At 44.6% G+C, this 24,711-nt stretch overlaps 1 protein-coding gene across 1 annotated transcript in view; it reads right to left on the bottom strand.

Moving 5' to 3' along the window:
- Positions 1-24,711, bottom strand: part of RFTN1 (raftlin, lipid raft linker 1) — a 310,755-nt gene that overhangs the window by 23,956 nt on the left and 262,088 nt on the right. The window contains exon 8 of the mRNA XM_075827235.1: positions 9,451-9,554. Within this exon, the coding sequence (XP_075683350.1) occupies positions 9,451-9,554 (104 nt within the window). The remainder of the gene's footprint in view (positions 1-9,450; positions 9,555-24,711) is intronic.

Here is a 24,711-nt window from a genome sequence, read left to right as displayed (position 1 = left end):
AACAAGACCCATGTCTTCCAAAAAGTTCCTCCTTTGACTCATCAGTCCACAGAATATTATCCCAAAACTCTTGGGGGTCATCTAGATGGTTTTGTTTGGCAAATGCGAAATTAGCCTTTGTGTTCTTTTTGGTAAGCAGTGGTTTGCGCCTTGCAACGCTCAAGGCTGATGCCATTTTTTCCCAGTGTCTTCTTATTGTGGAATTGTGTACATTGACCTTAACTGAGGCAAGGGAGGCATGCAATTCTTTAGATGTTCATCTGGGTCTTTTGGGACTTCTTGGATGAGTTGTTTATGCGTTCTTTTTTATGCGGTGAATTTTTGGTAGGCCGGCCATTGCTGCAAAGATCCACCACTGTTTCAAGTTTTCTCTATTTGTATATAATGGCTCTCAATTTAGTTCACTGGAGTCCCAAAAACTTAGCAGTGGCTTTGTAACCCTTTCTAGACTGGTACATTTTAATGCTTGGCATTTATATTTGAATCTCTTTAGAATGTGGCATCATGTGCTGCTTTTTGAGACCTTCTGTCCTGCTTCACATTGTCAGACAGGTTATATTTAAGTGATATTTAGATTCAACAGCTCTGGCAGTAATCATGCCTGGTTGTGGCTAGTGAAATTTAACCCAGTTGTTAATTGAATTTGGTAAACTGACTGATTTAGTAGCTATGGGGGCAATTACATTTTTATGTAGGACCAGGTAAGGCTGAACAGCATTTTTCCTTCAATAAATGAAATCATCATTTGAAAATGACAATTTGTGTTTGCTTGGGTTATCTTTGTTTAATATGAAAAGTATTTTGATGATCTGAAACATTCAAGTGGGACAAATTAAAGGTATTGTCATGGATTGCGATCCCTGACCTGCCGCTCCGCTCCATCAGCCCGGTTGGGTGGCTGTCGTTTAGGTGATGCCACAGCTCCCGCTTCTGTCGCGGGAAAAAGGTCCAACTGCGTTGGATGACATCATCGGTTGGACCACTTAAAGAGGAATGACTCCGGGAGTTTGTTGCTTGGTTCTCAGCACTGGTGGTGAGTTTCCTGGCATTTTTCCTGTTGTTCCCTTGTTCCTTCCCTGTATTTTACCCAAGTTTTCCTCTTTACCTTGCCTGATCCGATTAATCCGTGTACCGACCTCTGGCCTGAGCCTGATGTTGCCACCTGTTACTGACCCAGATCTGTTTGACCACGATACTGTTCATACACGCCATCTGCAGCCTGACTGGGGACTGATTGGGGACTATTCTGGGGATTGCAACCTGGGAGTTTTACCAGCAAAGTACATACCTCGTAGGGAGGGTTATGGATGAAGAACGGGGGATTCTTTAGGCCATGTTTACACGTTCAGGATTTGATGAGGATTTAGGCATGGATTCCACAAATCACTAAATCCACTGACATTCCACATCCAATGCACGGTAAGGTGGTTTTTGGAACCCCATTCAAATGCAGCAAAAAATGTCTGCGCGGAATAATGAATGCATAGCAGATTTTAAAAGCCAGAGCATGTTATTTGCACGGATTCTGCATGGAAATACAATAGGGCTAATTCACATCTGTGGCAAAAATCCAAGTGTCAGCCTCAGATTTCTGCCATGGATTCTTTAAAATGACCATGTCAGATTTACCATAGGCAGCGCATGAACATGGCCTAAGGCTTCGCACCCCGGGTTAGCACATGCCAATTCAATAAGGGTCTCAGTCCAAGCCATTCAATACAGCAGAAAAAGGTACACAGACTTATACCAGCCTGACAAATTCCAAAAAGACACTCTTTTGGCCTCCGTCGGTTGACCGGGGGCCTATGAATACATTTGATGTATGCGCCAGGGTCTTTCACTGTGCAATATGGCAAATAACCACTGCAAACAGTGTGAAAGAGCCCTCAGAAAATAATGAAATCCTCCCTATACACAGCTTTAACTGCCGGATTGTAAAATGGTTAAACGTGGGTTTCAATTAATTTCTTTAATAATTCTAGAGCTTTCTAATTTCATGCTGGATTTCCTTCATTATTTGTACCCAGTGGGCTAAAGCAAAATCTGCAGTTCTACTATAGGAACCTACTGCTACTATGTGAGTATAATATTCTTCTCTGATGTTAGCTGAATGAATATGGATGTCCAGCAACATATTTCTGTCCCTGACAATGGTGACAATATGTTAAAGCAGATTTATGTTTTTTATTTGTTTGCACGTTTGTGAATGAGCAGGGCTGTCTATTCCATTGCTGGTAGAGGTTTTGGTCAATGTTGTTCAATGGCATTATTTGTATTGTGACATACCATGTGGATAAGTTGTGGATGGAGTATATATTTCACCCAGATTTATGGCTTCACCTACCTAAGGAAGCAGGGAGTTTGTTTTTCAGAGAAAGAGTTTTTTTTCTGCATTGAGTTTTGTTTAACAGGAACCCGTCCGCATTTTTGACCCCTCAAAACTGCTGACAGTGCTATAAAGAGCACTGGGAAAGCAGTTTAACCATTCCTCGGGTGATGGTAATGCAGGTTGCATGACTGAGAAATTCAGGTTTTAATGTCTTAGGCTTCGCATTTGCAAGTGCTACGGATACGGCCCCTTCATGTTCAGTGCTCCAGGCTCATTTTAGCAAATGCACCCCAGCCCCTCCCCTTTGTTTTGAGTGACAGCTCTGGCGTTTAACCAGGGGACTGCTAGAGCTGTCATTCAGAGAAGTGGGGAGGGGCTTTGGATAATTCAGTGGATTGAGCCAAGAGCGCTAAACAGAAAGGGGCTGCTTCAGTGGCACTTGTGATCGCGGCGATGGAGACATTAAAACCTGAATGTTTTGGTCATGTAACCTGCATGACCGTCACCTCAGGTATGGATACACTGCTCTCCCTGTCCTCTATATAGGGCTGTCAGCAAGTTTTGAGGGGTCAAAACTGCTGAAAGGTTGCCTTTAAAACCTGTTAAAAGTGTCTGGTTGCTGGAGTGGGGAGAGAAGGATGGGCTGCACTCCATTCAGACATTCCTGGTCTTGGGTTGGCTAATATAATTAATCAGGGGCCAGGTGTGATGGCCCTTTAAAAAGGCTGCTGCTCAGCATGACTGGGATCTCTCTCAGCCTGGTGCATTGATCTGCATTCATATCCGGTTGTATGAACTGCATTGTTTACTTTCATATGTGATGACAGGCATTAGGTCTGCGTTATGTCAGTTAGAAACCATTCATGTGTAGTTGGAGCCGGAGAGGTTCATTTCTACCCCATGAGATGACCTTTCCGCTACCTAATCCCTAAGGCCCTGCTCACACAGGAGAATTTTTGTGGCGGATTCCGTTGCAAAATTGCACCTCCCATTAATTTCAATGGGAGTTGGACGCTTCTTTTTCCCGCTAGCTGATTTTTTTTTCACCAAGTGAAAAAAAAAGAAGCGTCCTGCCAGATCTTCGGGCGGATTCCATCTGAACCTCCCATTGAAGCCAATGGGAGGAGGAATTTTCCACGCAAGATCCGCCGTGTGAACAGACCCTTACAGTATGTATATTTCTTACTCTTGGGAGTACCATATTAATAAAGGAAATTAATGTTATCTGCTAACATGATGTTTTATTATTGTACATTAGCAGGATCACCAATATACAGTGAGTTACTAATGAGGTCACAATGCCGCCAATAAGAAACTGTTAGGCCCTGTTCACACAGAGTTTTTTTGGTGCTGTTTTTGAAGTGGAAACCGTGCCGAAAACGCCTCCCATTTATTTCAATGGGAGGTGGAGGCGGTTTTTTCCCGCGAGCGGGAAAAAAAGCTTGCGGGATAAAGAAGCGTCATGGCCTTTCTGCCTCTGACCTCCCACTGACATCAATCGGAGGCAGAGAAAGCGGTTTTCGGTGTCTTTTTTGCCCGCGGTAATCAATGGCCGTGGGTGAAAAGCGCAGCGAAAAATGCCGCAAAAATGTGCCAAAGTGAGTGCAGGCAGGTCAAAATCTGCCTCAAAAGATTTTTCCGCCTGCAAAAAACTCTGTGTGAACAGGGCCTTAAAGGGGTAATGTGGTTTCAGTAAATAAAGGCTATTCATAGTATAATTGAATGTGATAACATTTTCCAATATACTTCCTGTATCAATTCCTCACGATTTTCAAGATCTCCGGTTGCAGTAATTGAATAGGTTTCTTAGGCTACATTCACAAGAGCGTATCAGATTCAGGCGAATGAAAAACGCGCGTGAATCTGGTCCGTGTGTGTTGCGTTATGCATCAGTGTGCTTTGCGAGTGGCATGCGTTATTCACGCACTCGCAAAGCACATCTTTTTTTTTTAAATCGAATTGATGCGCAAATCAAGCACGACACAAGGATGTGCATCTGTGTGCGGTGAATGGTTTTCATGCACCCATTGACTTCAATGCGTGAAAACGCACCAGTATAGAACATGCAGTGAGTTTCACACAACGGACTCTCGCTTCGTGAAAACTCATGCATGTGTGAATGGTCCCATTGAAATCAATGGGTCCGTGTGCGGCGCGTGATTTCCATGCGCAGCACACTGACGTTATTCATCTTAAGGGTATGTTCACACGATGAGAGGCATTTACGTGTGAAAAGACAGACTGTTTACAGCTGCCTCGTTTCACACGTAAATGCTCCTCCTCGTAATTTACGAGGCGTCTGAGACGCTCGTAAATCTTGAGCTGTGCTTCATTGAGTTCAATGAAGAACAGCTCAAATTACGTGGCAAAGAAGTGCCCTGCACTTCTTTGACGAGGCAGTCCATTTACGCGTCGTCGTTTGACAGCTGTCAAACGACGATGCGTAAATTACAGGTTGTCTGCACAGTACGTCGGCAAACCCATTCAAATGAATGGGCAGATGTTTGCCGACGTATTGCAGCCCTATTTCCAAACGTAAAACGAGGCATAATACGCCTCGTTTACGTCTGAAAATAGGTTGTGTGAACCCAGCCTTATTGTTTTTCCAGGTGATAAATATCTGTCCTGGTCATGAGGTGGTCACAAAGGTGGACGGCTCGTAAAAGTAATAGTGAAGTTATGAGAGCCGTGTCTTGTGTGCCCATCACATAATCAGGACAGACTTTTATCCAATGACAGTAAACAAGGAAGGTTCCTTTTATTATTGCAAAGAGAGATCTTGAATATCGTGAGGAAATTATATGGGCAGGCCTATAGCATTCCCCGATCTGACTCTCAAAACCTGACCCCCTCATTCAGCAGTATCCCCCACACTCCCTGCACCCTAATACACTACATGTCTGTCATACACCGATACCGGCTGGGGACCGCCTCATGCAGCTTTATGTGTAATACCCCATGTGTATAAAAGATGGCGGGACCATTGTACTGAACAAACACTTTTTACATTTTGTGTCTCCCTTTTTTTTCTCATAGATAGTCAGCTCTTGCGAGCAGAGCCCTCCCTCCTCTTGTTGGAATTGTTCATTAGTTTTGGCACTATGTAATGTCTGATATTATCTGTGCAATGTGCCCCCTGAATTGTAAAGTGCTGTGGAATATATAGTAAGAGATTGATGAACAATCCTCAGGTGATGCCATCAATATCTGATCAGTGGGAGCGCGACTCTCGACACCCCGTCGATCTGCTGTTTTGAAGGGACTACAGCACTCATGCGAGCACTGCTTCCCCATCATTCATGTCACTGCTCGTACTGTGAATCGCCAACGCACTTGTTGCGGCGGTTCATAGAGTTACAGTCTGTGCCTCAGTTATCCCATATGTCAAGTAGAGAACCTGTTGTTAAAAATTTGACTCTCACCCCTGACCAATAGTGCATATAGCAAGAGGTTTTTTAGACCAGATGACCCCCTTAGAATTCAAAACATTATAAGCTAGTAGCAGGCAATGTGCTTTAGTTAAATCTTAGGGACAAACTATTTTTATAGGAATAGACACTTACAGTAGGTTGGAGAGTGGGGGACCATCTATAAATTAGAGTGTAAGGTAATGGTCAATGCTATGGGGTGCAGAACGTAATTTTGCCAAAAATGTGGCAGGCACAGGTTGTACCGTCTTCCTATCAGTTCCTGTGCTGTAGATTCTCTAACTCATCACGCAGAACTACGCATAGAATGAGGGGACCTCCCGATAAAGATACCAGTGAGAAAAAAAAAACAAGAAATTAAAGTATACGAATAGGACATTGCATATAAACATTTAACTTTTGACTGGCAGAATTATAAGGTGGAGTTTTTCATTAAAATTTAAGGTTATTAAAGAATCTTGTGTAACCTTCATGGCTATAAGTCTGTTCTAACTAGTCCTTCTACTGCCCAAACTTCAGCTGTCTTTCAAGATGTCTCCTCCACACGTGATTAAGATGTTTACTTGTCGAGCAGACAGGCTATACAATGTTCCTGTTCACATTTTAGAGCACCAGCAAGATGAGAAATATCCTGACAATTATTCCTTCCACTTATAGACGATGGACTTTAATTTACCATGTGCTCATACAGCCTACGGATGTTCCTGCAAGCTGACAACTCACAAATGAGTTTAATTTGACCTCTGTCTACCAACAGCAAATTATTCACAGAAATCTGGAACTGCAATAAAATGCATCATCTTTATTCAGTAAGGATTATTTTTCTTTTTTATAGACAGTCATGAAAAATATGGATTTAATGAATTTAGGCTTTGTTCACATCTGTGTCGGGACTCCGTTCATGGGTTCCGTCGGACCTTTCAAAGCAACGGAACCCTTACACAACAGTGACAAACCTACGGTTTCCGTTTGTTTCAGTTTGAATTCCGTTCATAGGTTCCCATGACGGAAAGGTTCGACAGAACCCATGAATGGAGTCCCGACGCAGATGTGAACGAAGCCTTAGTTTTTACAAGAAAAATGCCCCGGTAGTGAAAACCTAAAACTGCTCTCTATCCATGCAGAACTTTGTACTCGATGGCACTTTATTGGGCCCAAGATGACAATGCAAACCTGTTCAGAATTGAGGTCTAGTTTATATGGACATAACATGGACATTGAGCCGCCTATAGTTCACGGAAAGCACTGTGATAGGGATATTTCAATAGGTGGCCATGGCACTTTCCCAATCACAGTAGTTCCTGCATATGAGTGAATACACTTCTAACAATGTTTTTAAAGTTTAAACACACATGGTTAACTTCCGTCAAGTAATAGAATCTCCCTGTATTTCTAAAATAATAGAGAAAATGTCTAAGGGCTCATTCAGACGAGCATAATCCACGTCCGTGTGCTGTCCATTGAAATAACTGACAGCACGCGGACCCATGCAATTCAATGCGGCTATTCACACATCCGTGTATCTTTACGGAGCGTATATCCATTGCGTGAAACTCACTGCATGTCCTATATTGGTACGTTTTTGCATTCCCTTGTCGCCCATTGAAGTCTATGGGTGCGTGAAAAACACGGACAGCACACAGACAACATCCGTGTGCGGTCTGTGTTTCACGCATCAACTGCAGAGATATTAAAAAAAAGTTCTTGCACAAACGTAAAAAAAGCATGTCACACACAAAGCACACTGATGCCATATGTAACACACACTGATGGTAAGAAGTATTAGCACCAAGGTGGCGTCCTAATATTATTAAACCAGAACATTTTACATTGGGGACATCATAGTTAAACCAGAATTTCAGTGCTTTTACAGAATACTATATGACATTGTATATAAACTCAAAAAATATGGTTGAACAGCAATGCAACGGTCAATGATGAGGTAATGTGGTGCATGCCTCCATGTGGACTTGGTCTGGCTAATCCACAGGTATATCCAATGTAAAAATAAAGAATGGAACAGCACTCATTTGGTCAAATAAAAAAGTTCATTGAATCCAAACATGCAACGTATCAGCTAAAACACAATGCGTGCGAAAGGATTCTAAGGGAAACTGGTTAAAAGAAGAGCACACTGAACAAGGCAGTAGAAGTACCTAAATATACTCACTTAGGCATCAACAATAATGTATAAATGTATAATGAGTGCATTTTCTTTACCACTTTAGCAGTTTTTCATGCTAGGTGCTGCAGCTGCTTTCCTCACCCAGTGGGAGGATCAGCTCTCATGTCTGCTGGTGTCTAACCCTGTACAAGCTCTAATGTAACATGAACAGGGTCTCTATCACTGTCCTCCCTCTTTGATTCAAGGATTGAAAAGGATGAAGTTTATTTCTAATGGGTGAAGGAAGCTTTGCCTGGAAGTAGGATACAGGAACTGCATGTCATGTAACAGGCACTTCACTGAAGCTACATTCGTATTGGCCGATGTTATAGTGTTTGGAGCGTGATCAATATAACAGGAGAAAAGCTGTGGTAATATTTTAGTCATGGGCATGACACACATAACTATAGGCCGCTATTAATAGAATTGTGTAGCAGGGAAAAATAAAAATGGTGCTACTAACAGAAATAAGAGGGGAGGTTATGTAAATCTTATTGCCACTGCTTAAAGGGAAGGTGTCACGAAAATTATTTTTTTTATATATGTTATTGCTTTTAGTATGTCATTAAAATAAATTTTATTTATTTGTGTTTTTGTGTTGTACATTTTTTCTTTTTTCTTTCCTTTACTTCTCTATGGGGGCTGCCATTTCTTTTCATCTCTGTATGTGTCGATTAACGACACATACAGAGTTGAATACGGCACATACATCCCCATAGAGAATGCGAACGGGAGCCGTTCCATTCACTATAGTGTACTCCATCTGTGTGGGAACGGCACATGCCCGGCTCCCACACAGTCCAAAATGAAGGTCTTCGGCAGAGCGACATCCGGCGCCATTTTCATGTGGACCGGAAGCCACGGCCGGACAGTAAGATGACTACTTCCGGTCGCGGCTTCCGTCCATATGTTCAGAAGCAAGGACAGGGAGCGGAGGCAGCGACAGCAGCAGCAGGTAAGTTATGTTTGTGTATGTGATGTGTGTGTATGTTCATGTTATACTGTGTGATTACCACTGTATCTAATCCTCCTACACTGTGCATTCGCTCAAAAAATGGCGGCATACAGTGTAGGAGGTTTGAACATTCAACCCCATCCTTTCTCCTGGCACTAGCCAGGATAAAGGAGGGGGATTGTTTGAGCACACTAGAGCGAGTGTATCTTCTCCAATTTTGCAGCATAAAGCAATGAGGTTGCTTTACCACATGCCAATGCTGCAATTTTGGGAATTGCTCCCTCTAGTGACCAGCACATGGAAATTTTATAAATTAGAATCTAATTTATAATATTTCCTGCCTTGTGAAAAAATTTAAAAAATTAGAATAATGTGTAATCATTTATATACTAACTGTTTAACTAAAAAAAAATTCTAGCAACACATTCCCTTTAATTTGGTTTTTTTGGGGATTTTATTGGGCCTGGAATACGCCATTAAAGAGAAGTAAATACATATTGGAGTACAACAGAAAATGCTCTGTTAAATAGATAAATTACAACTGATGTTTAATTTCCCACACTTTGATACTTACCTACTGATTTTAACAATAGGCGTTGAAAGGACACATGTCAGTTGCCAGCCATAAACTGCCAGAGAACTTAAGAGAGGCATATAGTCTGTCTGCACCTCAAAGCCCTAATAAAAAAAATAAAATTAATTCAAATGGAGTACAAATCTGTTCATGTACATAGTAGACACATAAATGTAAGACAGTCCTGGTGGCCCACAATAATGCATACAGCGCGGCTAAACTGGGTAGAATTTAGAAAATGTGACACATTTCAAGCCTGACCTGCAATGTTACAGAACTGAGCACTTAGTATTGAGTTTCCATTGAGATTTCTATAGTTTTTGATGGCAAGAATAGTGCAGCATGCAGCGTTAATCCTGCAGTCAAAATAAAAGAAAACTTGACGAGACCCCTATAAACCCCATTATACATAAATGGAGTCTGTTGGGTACCGTTTGTGTTTGACATATGACATACAGCACAACATCATAGCTTTCTATATAAACCAAAGCCATAATGCATGTAGAAGGCACATATGTGATTTTCATGTCCTTTTTTTTTTTTTAATACATGTTCTAGTGCTTGCTTGTTTCCCAGATGTTTTTATGGCAAGCTATGTGCTCTTTGGGCTTGAAAAGGGAATGTAAACATAATAAGTATACAGTGTATTGGGACTTTATTTACTGGCCCTATACTGCCAGCCACCAGAGTACCAGTTTTTGGGTTTTCCTGCCACCAGACATGGAACCAGAATTGTGCATAGATCTGCAGAGATTGTAAAATGGTCTCATTTTTCAACACTAGCTTTATCACTTCTAGACCACAAAAACCTAAACCAATTTTGCTCATGGTATTATTTCCCTCTTGTGCCAATTTGACGTGTCAGTTTGACCGGTGTTGTTAAGAATACATTTTCAAAATGTGGCAAAGTGAAAAAAACACTAAAAACAGCTGCAAATATGCTACATTATATACAAGTTGACATATTTTTTTTTAAACCTGATGTTTAGCCATAAATTAGACTATATTCAGCAAGAGAGAAATCACATTGGTCAATCTCTACGTCAATAGACAGAAACTTTTGAATAAGTCTACACTTTTTTCCATTTCTACCAATTAAGTCTAGATGGTTTTAACCCCTTAATGACTGCCGATTAGCCTTTTCACGGCGGTCATTAATGAGCTTTATTCTACAGCGCCGCTATTCCACGGCGCTGCTGTAGAATAAAGTAAACCGAGCAGGGAGCCGTCAAATCTCCCTGCTCTCAGCTACCAGAGGCAGCTGAGGGCTGGGGGCGTCCCTGCTCTGCCGGGTGAGATCGATATTACTATCGATCTCACCCGTTTAACCCTTCAGATGCGGTGCACAATAGCGTGCACCGCATCTGAGTGGTTTTGGAGAGAGGGAGGGAGCTCCCTCTCATCCCACCGACACCCAGCGATAAAATCGCCGAGTGTCTGTGTCTTCTATGGCAGCCGGGGGTCTAATAAAGGCCCCCAGGTCTGCCTGGAGCGAATGCCTGCTAGATCATGCCGCAGGCATGACCTAGAAGATGCCTGTCAGTTTTAAACGGACAGGCAGTAATACACTGCAATACAAAAGTATTGCAGTGTATTATAATAGCGATTGGAGGATAGTGAAGTCCCCTAGTGGGACTAGTATAAAAGTAAAAAAAGTTTAATAAAGTTAATTAAAAAAAAATGAAAAACCCACTTTTCCCCTTACAAAATGCTTTACTATTAAAAAAAACTACAATAAAGCAAAAAAGTTACACATATTTGGTATCGCCGCGTCCGTAACGACCCCGACTATAAATGTATTACATTATTTAACCCGCACGGTGAACGCCGTAAAAAATAAAATGAAAAACAATGGAAAAATTGCTGTTTTCTGTTAATCCTGACTTTAAAAAAATTTGATAAAAAGTGATCAAAAAGTCGCATCTACTCTCAAATGGTACCAATAAAAACTGCAAGTCGTCCCGCAAAAAACAAGACCTTATACAGCTATGCCGACGCAAAAATAAAAAAGTTATAGCTCTTCGAATGTGACAATGGAAAAATGTAAAAAATGGCTTGGACATTAGGGCCCAGAATGCAAGCAGGGGGAAGGGGTTAAAAGGCATTGTATAGTATAGACTGTTGTGTATAATGGTGACTTGCTTGGGAGTACTGTAGGATCTGTGAAAAATTGCTTACTATCTATTATTACATTGTATTATATCAGAAAAATTTAGATTTTCATAATACTCTGGCAAAATATTTTTTTAAAACCATATTGTGGACATAATAGAACAGAACATAACATTAAAATTTTCATTTTTTTTTAAATCCATTGATGCATCATGCCAGTCATAATAAGGAGAACTAAGTTTTAATGAAAGGTGTTATCGAAGAGGTAAAATAGAATATATATATTTTTTTAGGTGAGGGTTCTCCTCCTATTAGCCACATTACGCAAAGATTATTGACCACAGTTCACACACTTACTGCTTTAAATTTGAAAAAAAAAGAAACTCCAGTTGTACTCATATAGGCTTCTAGGTTAAAATACCTCTTTACATATGGCATTACCAGAAAAAAACATATGGCACTACAGTAAATAAACATATGGATTTAAAGTAGAGGCCCCATGTACTTAAAAGGAGCGCTATAACAGCTCCATACAAAAGGTAGCTGTATATGGCCATATACATTAGGCCAGCCGGTGATGCAGGGGCATTGTTGGGATAGAAGGCAAGCAAGGTGCAACAGTGTTATTATTCTGAATAATGAACATTCGCTAGGTGAAAAAGTGATGAATGGTAGAAAGAAGAAATGTTCATTGACCACTTCACTTTTTTTTTCTCTGTGGAAATCTAACAGAAACCACTGTTTTGGTACATGCTATAGACTAGAAGAGGTTGTAGGTTGTTTTTTGTTGACATCTTTCAAAATAATACATTAAAAAAATTAAATATACAGTATGGAAGAAATACAATGAAACACTGCCACTTAAACTCTGAGGAGAACATGGCAGGCGAGAGGAATCCGCTAACATAATCAGGTATAACAGGGTGATAAAAACTCATATATGGACCTTTTAAAGCTCTCCAATACGATATACTTGGCATCTTGTCACTCCTCTATAATGAAATTTATCAGAATCACAATTTTTTTGTGCTGTTGACGACAAAAAATGCCACAGAAACCCATGACTTAAGGTATGTTTGATGCTTCCGCTATCTACGACCTTACACCCCAAACCCCAATAAGAGACCACACATGAATTTTGGTGTAAAGGCCACAGCAGCCATTTATTAAACACACCTTTTTTTCTGAAAAAGAGCATAACCATAAACACATCATAACTCCATGATAACATCCTGCTCTATTTCCCAACTCCAGATAAAGGATCCTTGAAGGCACTTCAATCATTAAACTCCATCGTTTCCTTATTAGGTCTGGACCTCTTACCCTACAGCCGTTCTGCACCTGACCCGAGGGCACCAACCATGTCCAAGACCTCTCTCTCCCTTCCTGGGGACCCTGCCCATCAGGAATATATATGAGCTGGGTAACCACTCCCCAGCCCCTCCAATACTATCCCGGGTTAAACGCCCCGAGTTCTCTTGCAACAATCTCCATTGTTGCTTCTCCTTCTTACCATTACGTGCCTCCAAAGACCCCTCCTCCTACCGCCATCGCTACTGTGACAAAACAAAACCCCAACCGACAAATTCCCATAAACAGGAGAAAAATACTGGGAGGGCGGGCGGGACAAAACTTTCTCCTGTTGTCCAGCGGGAAAGAGGGCTGCCTCTTCCCCGCATGGACTTATATACTTTATTCTCCACCCACCACATATAGATACATTTTGCCCCATGCCCCTTTCACATAACCCTCCAATCCCTATAAATATAGCCTAAAACATAATACCTAGAACATAATAGCCTAGAACTCCCAAACACCTAGTCATGCGCTTCCTTCATTACGGCTGCGCCTACATTACGCTGGGCTTACTTGACTTAAGGTATGTTTGATGCTTCCGCTATCTACGACCTTACACCCCAAACCCCAATAAGAGACCACACATGAATTTTGGTGTAAAGGCCACAGCAGCCATTTATTAAACACACCTTTTTTCTGAAAAAGAGCATAACCATAAACACATCATAACTCCATGATAACATCCTGCTCTATTTCCCAACTCCAGATAAAGGATCCTTGAAGGCACTTCAATCATTAAACTCCATCGTTTCCTTATTAGGTCTGGACCTCTTACCCTACAGCCGTTCTGCACCTGACCCGAGGGCACCAACCATGTCCAAGACCTCTCTCTCCCTTCCTGGGGACCCTGCCCATCAGGAATATATATGAGCTGGGTAACCACTCCCCAGCCCCTCCAATACTATCCCGGGTTAAACGCCCCGAGTTCTCTTGCAACAATCTCCATTGTTGCTTCTCCTTCTTACCATTACGTGCCTCCAAAGACCCCTCCTCCTACCGCCACGACAATCATGTGTGACCCCTTACACATGATTGTCCCTCCACAACTGCAGGGCTTTCTCCATGCCCTCCTTGATGTCCAGGGTCCACATATCCAGACCCACTTCGTTTAAATGAACACCATCCGCCCTGAGGAAACCTACCTCTCTACCCTCCAACTCCTTATGCCGCACCACAACACCGCCATTGCGTGCCACAAACCTGCCAACTACCTTGTTGACCTTTGCTCGCGCTTTATTTAAGCTATGTACGGAACGTGCCTGCCGCCACACCTTGCGAGCCACAATATCCGACCATACAATCACCACTCCTGGGAACGCCGACCACAACCGCAAAAGGTCAATCTTCACATCCCTCACTAAATCCCTGGACGACCGAATGCCCAAATCATTGCCGCCAAGGTGCACCACTAAGATATCCGGCGCCCTGTCCAAACCTGCATAAAATTGTACCTCTGGTAACAGCCTACACCACAGCATGCCCCGCAGGCCCAACCATCTGACCTGCACCTCTGCGTGATCCATGCCCAACTGTCGTCCGGCCGGACGAACATCTGCACGCACACCTCCCCAGTGCACGTAGGAGTGCCCCATGATCCAAATCAAGCAGGGACCTGCACCTAAAACAACACAAAACAACAACGTAACTACTCCATATCCACCTCCAGCACATCTTATCACCACCACCTCAAAGCAAGTGAGGCCGCACATACAACCTATATCTGTCTGACTCCCACCTACCGATCTTCTTAACCATCGCCGGGGATAAACCCCACCGAGCTGCTTCCGTAGCTGCGCCAATTCTAAAGGAATGAGAGCTAAAACCTGCTCCACCTCTGCCAGACAACAGGATACATTTTTTGAACACCTGTGAAAACTGGAATTTTGACAGAGACAGCCCGTCTGCATGAACCAACAAGGATGCCGGGCCCTCAGGCCTCACCGCAACAAACTCCCGAAAACCGCGGACCGGGCACACCCGCGACCCTGGTAACTCATACAAGCGCACCACAAAACCTCTCCCTTCCTGATCTGTCTTAGATCTACGAAGCAAACAAGAAAGGCAGGAGCCATCCAAATCCACATCAGCGTACAATAAACCCCCTGCCACACTCTTACTGGCCGACACCAACTCCGATATCCGGAACGCCCCAAAGAAAGCCAAAGAAAAGGCCAGTGTAAATAGCCGTACTTCAAATGCTGAAACACAAACCTCCCTCAACAAATCACAAATTGCTACCAACAGCTCAAATGACACCGGCTTCCTGAGATCCCTAACTGCGGAACCCCTCCTGAAACCCTTCATTGCCTGCCGCACCAGAAAGGACTTAGTCACGTCCTCCTCACCTTTTTTCTTAAACCAAAAAGCCAAGGCCGACAAACTCCGAGCGACCGTTGCTGCAGACGCCCCTTCACTGTACGCCTTTCCTATAAAATACAGCAAACACGCCTGCCGATCTGCAATACCTGCCTGCGCATTATCCAACAACGCCTCCCATACCTGCCATACCGCACTGTACCTCTGCCACGTGACCGCACTAACCGACCTTTCCACAAGCGACATCGCCATTGTCACACCACCTTCCACAGATGCTCTGGACACGGCAGGCCATGAGACTCCGCCCCCGGCGCCAGCAGACGAAACCTGTCCCACTGTTGACGAGAAAGGGAATCAGCCACAGAATTCAGCACCCCAGGAATATGCACTGCCACAAAATGCGCATTCAACATCAGACCTCTCAAAACTAAATGTCGCAATAGTCGCACGACTGGCGGAGAATTAGCTGTCTGAGCATTAACAGCCTGAACGACACCCAGATTGTCACATACGAAACGAACTCTCCGGTCCCGCAGACAATCCCCCCACAACTCCGCCGCCACCACAATCGGGAACAATTCCAGCAGAGCCAAGTTACGGACAAAACCACATTCATGCCATGTATCAGGCCAAACTCCTGCACACCACTGCCCCTGGAAATAAGCCCCAAATCCACAAGCACCTGATGCATCAGTATACAGCTCCAAGTCCACGCTAGACACCGGCTGATACATGAGCACCGACCGCCCATTATAGGTCTGCAAAAACTCCCCCCACACCAACAAATCAGCTTTCAACTCCGCCGACAACCTAATGAAATGATGAGGGGAATGCACCCCTGCGGTAGCACTCGCCAATCGCCTGCAAAACACCCGCCCCATGGGCATAATCCTACAAGCAAAATTCAAATGCCCCAACAAGGATTGCAAGTCCCGCAACTGTATTTTCTTCCTGCGCAGCGCACTCGCCACCAACCCTCTCATCTCCAGCAACTTATCATCAGGCAAGCGACACTCCATATTATCTGAATCAATCAAGATTCCCAAAAACTTAATGACCGTCGTGGGTCCCTCAGTTTTTTCAGGCGCCAAAGGTACCCCAAAATCCATTGCCACTCTCTCCATAGTGTGTAGCAATCCTGCACACACATAGGTACCCGGCGGCCCGATAAACAGGAAATCATCCAGATAATGCAGCGCTGATGGCACCTGCGCCTCCCGACGGACAACCCACTCCAAAAACGTGCTAAACATCTCAAAATAAGCGCATGAAATGGAGCAGCCCATCGGGAGGCAACAATCCACAAAATATTCCTCCTGCCAATAACATCCCAGCAAACAAAAACTATCCGGATGCACCGGCAATAAACGAAAAGCGGCCTCAATGTCAGTTTTTGCTAACAGAGAGCCCTTCCCGTATTTCCGAACCCAAACAACCGCCGCATCAAAGTTAGTGTAACTGACCGCGCACAGGGCCGGATCAATGCCGTCATTCACCGACTCACCTTCCGGATAAGACAAGTGATGAATAAGGCGGAATTTATTCGCCTCCTTTTTTGGAACCAAACCTAACGGGGAAACACGCAAATTCTGAACAGGCGGGCAGGAAAACGGACCCGCCATGCGGCCCAACGCCACCTCCTTCAGCAGCTTATCCGTAACCAGATCAGGCCGCGCCAAAGCAGACGACAAATTACGGACTACCCCATCACGTCCAACCGACGTACAAGGAATCCGAAAACCTTCTGAAAAACCTAACCATAACAACTCCGCCACTTTCTTATTTGGATAGCCCCTTAAAAACGGGAGCATCCTTTCCACCCTCACCGGCGTCGACCCTCTTCTGCTCAGCATCTCCCTGCCTGCCCCTATGCTTCTTGAAGCATCTGGACAAACCATGGGCGCCTCCGCAACCGGAGCACTCGTGCTTATATCTACAGTCTGGGCCGAACTTGCAATGCCCCTCGTTGTACTGCCAGCAACACCCCTTTCCTGAGGATCCTGACCGACCCGCTGCTGACCCCTGACCGCCGGCCGTATCCCGAAAGGGCTGCTGACCCTGTTTTGGCGCAGACATCAGCCGCATCCACAAACTGATATCTTTGTGGTCCCATCGCAATGACGGGCGCACCGACTTCCGTTGACGAAACTGTTCGTCATACCGCAACCAAGCGTTACTGCCGTATACACGATACGCCTCCCCTACCGAATCCATATAACAAAATAACGCCGAACAGTTCTCCGGCGCCTTCTCACCCACCACACTAGCCAATATAGCGAAGGCCTGCAGCCAATTCGCAAAAGTCCGAGGAATCAAGCGATACCGCCGCCGCTCCTCCTCCTCCTTCTTACTTTCGTCCGGTTTCCACCGGTCCAAATTAAACTTTTCTAATGGCAGCAAAGAAAAAATCTCCACATATTCATCTTTCCAGATCTTTTCCCTAATTTCCACCTTCAAATGCGCCCCCAGCGGGCCCTCAAAGCACACATAAACCTCACCTTTTGCCGCATCCGCCAAACGCACATCCTCCACCACTTTCTTAACCGTACTATCCGCCGCATCCACCGCTTTTTCCACCGCCACTACGGCACCCACAACCGGCGCTACGTCACTAACACCCGCAATCCCTGCCGCAGCCGCACCAGAAATCGCCTCGTTAGCAACTGCACTCCCTGCCGCACTAGCAGACGCCTCACTAGCAGCGCCCCATACTGCTCTACGCCTGGCACAGTTCTCATAAAATACTCCTGCATCCCTCTAAACAACAATTGCATCTGTGACATTGACAACATCCCCCCCACATGCCCCCCACACATCCCCGGCACCACATCCGTGGTAAACTCACCCGTACGTCCCTGAGGTGACCTCCCAGCGGACGCGTCCATCACTCCAGATAATCCAGGCGTCGGTCGTGACGATCCTGGGGAGTGGTGCTCCTGCAGCCCACGCTCCCCGTAGCTCCGCACACTTCTTGTTGAGGAAGCTCTAGGCCCAGCGGAACGCGGCCCGTCCACGATCCTGCCACCCGCTGGTGGCGCGACATATCCAGCCACGATCCTGCCACCCGCTGGTGGCGCGACTTCAGCCTGACAGCCCTGCCGATCCAGTCCTTCTGCAGGGCTGTCAAACACAAATCTTCTTGTCGCCGCTTGTCTTGCAGACCGCTGCCCCCCCTCGTCCGGATGGGGCCCGGCGTCACTCACCGAAGCTGCCCGGGTCCTTCCGGTCGCTGTCGCTGTCACACGCCTCCCTGCTCCTGCAGGAGGCGATCTCGCTCCCCATCCAGAGGCCGCTCGCCTCTTCCTACGTGTCGGTCTTGCAGTCCGGACGTCTGTGTGCAGAGCTCCTCCGGCACCTGGAGCATCGGCGCCGGAGAAAGCCGTCACTTCCTGTGATGCGCGCGCATCCGGTCCCGCACGCACATCCGGCCTTGTGCGCGCATCCGGTCCCGCCTCCACTTCCGGCGTCGTTGTTTGAGACAGGAGGGAGGAAGATGGCCGCCGCGCCCCCCCCCCCCTCCTGTCACCTCCGATCTAGCCCGCCTGATGGGATTCCTCCCAGACCTCCGCGGACCGTCGCCAGGGTGTAGCTCCAGACCAGCAGGAGGAGGAGGGTCCCTGGAGGGGCTCCCTCGGCGCCGACCAGACCGAGGTGCATCTGCAGAAGAAGGCCTCTCCTGAGGCCCGGAACGCCCGCTGCTGCGTCCCTCACTCTCCTCTCCAGCCGCTGGAACCGGCAATCAGCGCATCCAGCCATCCCACGCCGTGCTGCATCGCTGCATCCCGGATCCTGGCCATCGTTGACTCCATCGCCGCTTCCATCAGGTAAGTAGAAAATATTTATCTGTATATTTGTCTTTTAACTATAATAATAGGACAAAACTTTCTCCTGTTGTCCAGCGGGAAAGAGGGCTGCCTCTTCCCCGCATGGACTTATATACTTTATTCTCCACCCACCACATATAGATACATTTTGCCCCATGCCCCTTTCACATAACCCTCCAATCCCTATAAATATAGCCTAAAACATAATACCTAGAACATAATAGCCTAGAACTCCCAAACACCTAGTCATGCGCTTCCTTCATTACGGCTGCGCCTACATTACGCTGGGCTTACTTTCCCTCCTCACGACAAAACAATCTTACATCTTGTCTAACCTCTTATAGAATAACACGGAAAAATTCCATGCATCTGCTGACCACAAGCCTCTGATAATGAAGAGAGATTCCTTGAATTTTTATTAATACTCTGCACCAGTATCCCTGTCCCCCACCACCACCGCAGTGGGCACTACAGTAAATTCACCACGGGTGAATGTACAACAGGCTAAAAACAACGCCAGGTCAGACAAGACATTGTTTGTGGGAAATGCTGAAAAAGGGGAACACCATAGTGCCACCCTGTAAGCCAAGCCCACTTCCCCCGACACATTCAGATGCCATAATTGATAAATCTGCCCCAACGTTCAAATTTGACGTGTATCCAAAAAAACGGAACCTGTTTCTATAAGATTAGCCTCAAATGCAGGATTGATAACGTTGAGATCAGTTTCCATATTTCCCTATTGATGTTATCGAGTGTTGGTCACAATCTGGTAGTAAGTATAGTATACAGATGTCTTCGTACTTCCCCAACAAATATATAGCAGCAACATATTCTGCAGTGATGTACAGAGATTGTGATCATTCACATCAGTCCCTGTCCCCATCGGCGCTCACAATCTAGTTACCCAATAAACCGTTTTTGGACAGTAGAAATAAACCAGAGTACCTGGAAGAAGCCAACAAAATCGAGACTCATGTCACTTTTTCTAAATGCCATACGATGTAATGTGACAGGATACCATAGTATTATAATATGCAGCCGCAAATGGCTCATTGTGCTACATCAGGTAAAAGTCATCATGTTGGTAATTAAATTCTCCAGAACCGGACTTCACAACAGTCTAAGACAGCAAAAAAGGTTTATGCAAATTAGAATCAAAAGGGGCGTTACTTATAGTTTTGGGGCGGTCCCAGGTGGAACAGGCCAGGCTTACAAATGTTGATAAAGGAACACTTCAGACAAAACTGATACACTGTGCTTATGCCTACTGTAGGACTTGAGGGGTGATGCAAGACACAGGAATTCAAGGAATACCAAACAAAGGATCTCTGTGTCATGCCCCCCCTTCTTTGGGTACTTCAATAGGCATATCAAAGTGTATCATTTTTGCCTGGAGTGTTCCTTTAAGCATGCATATACATAATATAGCCAGAAACAGACTTATTTATGGTGGAGATTTCTCAAAACTAGTGTCCAGAGCAACCAATCAAATTCCAGCTCTCATTTTTCTGTAGCCCCTTGGAGAATAAAAGCTGCAACCTGATAGGTTGCTATGCACAACTGCTCCACGTTCCCCCTTCCACTAGTTTAATAACCCTCTCTATAGGTGTTTTCCAATAGGAAAGCATAAGTATATTTTTAGACTATAAAGGACAAAGAACAACACTAACAATTAATCTCAGGTATTTCGAAATTTGCAGCAGAAGACTTTTCTAAAAATGAATTTATTTATGCAAAAGGACAAATCAGCTGATGCTTTTCTGTGTCAAATTCTATTTCTTTGTAAATAGCTTTAATAAACCCAGCCACATACATCAAGGCACAAAAATAAAACTCTGAATCATGGTGTAGACTCTGCAGAACACAGCTTTATCACAGATGCAGGTGAATTTCTCCCACATGATGTCACACCCACACATTATATATATATAAAACATGCCTTAATGGTGACCCCAGTTTCCCAAATAATCACAACATTTCGTTTGTATGTGGTCTATAATTTAACTGTATGATTCCATCTATTGTGGAAGCCCCCCGCAGATTACTCTGATTGCTCTTTCAAATCTTATTTATAGTGTTGGACAAGTCAGCGGTGGCAAAAAGCAAGCAAAGAAAAGGTTTAAATGACTGGTGTGGTAGCATGTTATTATCTTTTGACACTACGAGGGAGGTAAAAGCTTGTTACAAAATTACCAAGCCTGTGGTCTTTGGGTGACCCATGTCACAATTTTACACTTGTTAGTGTAACAAATTATCAACTTGCCTCTGGCCGTGGGCAACTTCATGACCTCCTACAAGGCTTAAACCTTCCTCCACATATATGTGTTTTGCTCTTTGAGAGATTAAGAACCACTGGGACAGCGAAAATAGCTTTCTCTACTACCTCCCACATAACAAAAATAAGGAATAAGGGCAAATGTGAATATTTTCACGTCTTTTTATTTTTTTTTTAATCTATCCATCCATCCTCTAAAATGATTCTCTACACATTGTGTAAAAAAAAACAAATGCTATGAATAGGATGTGATTACTTATACTGCATTATTATCTGTTTAAGAACATTTATATCCCAAAAGATTACACGGAAATTGATCGGGTAAAATTTGGGGTTTCAAATTTAACACTAATACCTAGTACCTTGGCATCAACTTGAATTGGGAATCTATAACCCCCTTATGAAATGGCTCTTAAGTCATGTGACTTCCCACAACTGTTCTGACTAGGTTGTGATCGTTCTGTGATAATGGTCCTCCTGCCCCAGATATTTGTTGCACGGAGAAGCGTTGATTCTCTTCAAAGACAAATTTCTCAATTTATTTATGCCAGTAAGGCTGGGTTCACACGACCTATTTTCAGGCGTAAACGAGGCGTATTATGCCTCGATTTACGCCTGAAAATACGGCTCCAATACGTCGGCAAACATCTGCCCATTCATTTGAATGGGTTTGCCGACGACCTGTAATTTACGCATTGTCGTTTGACAGCTGTCAAACGACGACGCGTAAAATATCAGCCTCGTCAAAAAAGTGCAGGACACTTCTTTGGATGTAATTTGAGCCGTTTTTCATTGATTCCAATGAAGAACAGCTCACAATTACAGCCGTCAAAGACCCCTCGCAAAATGCGAGTACGAGCAATTACGTCTGAAATGACGGAGCTGTTTTCTCCTGAAAACAGCTCCGTAATTTCAGACGTAAATGCAGTTAGCGTGTGCACATACCCTTAGAGGCCCTGCAATAAAAAGTTTTTTTCAGTGAGAAGAAATTAATCCTCCGGAAAGGCCATCAATATTTGAGCGTTGGGGGTCCGACTCACGGCACTCCCGCTGATCCGCTGTTTTGAAGGGCTGCGATTCTTCTCTTCATTACGGTCACTGCTCCGGTCACCTTTAGTGGCGGTTCACGGTATTACAGCCTTCTCCCATTCAGAGAGTTGGACCGCCACCGATCAGATATTGATGGCGTATGAGGATAGGTCCTCAATTTCATCTCACTGGAAAACCCTTATACTGTTACACTCCCTTACTATCACAAGTGTTTTCAGTCCCTCATTACTACAAATATTACTTAGCGACACAAATTGCTCAATTAAAGACAACAGTATATAGACAAACGCTCCTCTATGGATTTCCTTTAAAAAGTTTGGTACTTGTATGCTCTAAAGAATCCTTAGCCTTTTATAGTGGGTTAACCCTCTGACTGCTGGAGTGGAGTGTGTTTGGACTTATTTCCCATATTCGGTAAGTGGTGGCAGCGATTTGTGTGTCTGGGGTGTGCGGACTGTTTTGGTGTGTGGTTTATGCTCCATTTGCAACCCGAGTGGAACGCGAGTGCAAGGTTGAATGAGTGGAAATAGATTTAAGGGGTTTAGGGCAAAGCCCCACGTGGCGGAATTGCTCTTGAATTCCGCTGCGGACACTCCGCAGCGTTAATCCGCAGCGGAGCCGTTTCTCCATTGCCTTCCACTTCTTTTTAGTAGGCTTCGTTTAGACGTGGCTGAAAATTCCGCTGCGGAGCATAGGCTGCGGTGCGGAATTTGGTGTCCGCAGCATACAATGGATGTTGCGGACCAGTGGCGGACTGGTTTGCGGACTCATTGCGGAAGTTCTCCATTGACTTCAATGGAGATTCTAAATTCCGCAATGAAGTCCGCAGATGTCATGCACATGTTATGTGTGCTGCGGATGCGTCTTGCTTTTTGGACATGACATTTCTTCATTCTGGCTGGACCTATGTATTTCTAGGTCTACAGCCAGACTGAGGAAGTCAATGGGGCTCCCGTAATTACGGGAGCGTTGCTAGGAGACGTCAGTAAATAGTCACTGTCCAGGGTGCTGAAAGAGTTAAGCGATCGGCAGTAACTGTTTCTGCACCCTGGACAGTGACTACCGATCCCAATATACAGCAACCTGTCAAAAAAATAGAAGTTCATACTTACCGAGAACTCCCTGCTTCTGTCTCCAGTCCGGCTTCCCAGGATGACGTTTCAGTCTAAGTGACGGCTGCAGCCAATCACAGGCTGCAGCGGTCACATGGACTGCCGCGTCATCCAGGGAGGTCGGGCTGGATGCCGAAAGAGGGACGCGTCACCAAGACAACGGCCGGTAAGTATGAAATTCTTTTACTTTCACTAGGGAAAGTGCTGTCCCTTCTCTCTATCCTGCACTGATAGAGAGAAGGGAAGCACTTTTACCGCAGTCCGCAGCAGCTAGTCCGCATCAATTTACTGCACATTTTGTGCAGATCCGCCGCAGAATCTGCAACGCAGATTCTGTGCGGCATTGATGCGGACAGCTGCGGAAGAAATACGCCACGTGGGGCCATGCCCTTACTGTCACACCCACGTCACATGCTGTGAAGGTCTGTAAGTGACAAATTGGTGCTATCCACCAGCCCACCCTTTTCTGCCTACAGCAATGGTATATTTTGTGCTGCTCTGCTATATTGCAACATTTTGTTCTATATTATCGCATTCAACAATTTTTAACTGCGCTGCAAAAACTGTTTCTTACAGGCTATGTCCCCTGATCAATCTGCGCTCTGGCAGGGGAAAGATATTGTGATTTTTTTCTATTAACTTTGTCTTGAATATGAAATACTATCTGAATTTGCAATGTTAGCTTGAACATTAGAGACTACCTTGGTGCACCTCTTGCCCCTGATTTGTTGTGGTTGTTGTTGTATACAGCTACAGCTGTCTGTCTATGTATATGTACCTCAAATGAGTACAATTTCCCCCCACCCACTACGTTTATCTTCCCTTCCTATTGTCTGTGTATTGTCTTTGATACACGGTAGAATATTTGTAGGGTGGTAAGAGGGCCCATCTAGGGACAGGAAAGAGTTTGGGGATGCCACTTTCGAGGTGGGTGACATTAGGGGTTGATAAGGTTTTCTTAATTAATATTTGCTTTTCGTATTGATTATAATTTTTAAGTACATACTAAAATAAAGGTTGCGTTTTATACTTTACTATTTGTTTTCTATGACTGGGGACCTTTCCTCTGTGATTTATACTGTCTTGCTGATCCCACCAACTTAATATTTTGGGTTTCCAAGCCTTTGATTTATTGGATCTGTGAATTGATGCTGCACAGGACAACAAAATTGGTCCCAGACATTCAATGTAAACCAAACCAGATTGGGCTGAT

This window comes from Rhinoderma darwinii, chromosome 5, assembly GCF_050947455.1.
Source record: "Rhinoderma darwinii isolate aRhiDar2 chromosome 5, aRhiDar2.hap1, whole genome shotgun sequence".
NCBI lineage: Eukaryota > Metazoa > Chordata > Amphibia > Anura > Rhinodermatidae > Rhinoderma > Rhinoderma darwinii.
The sequence above is the reverse complement of the archived record's forward strand: the minus strand, read 5'-3'. Positions and strand labels throughout refer to the sequence as shown.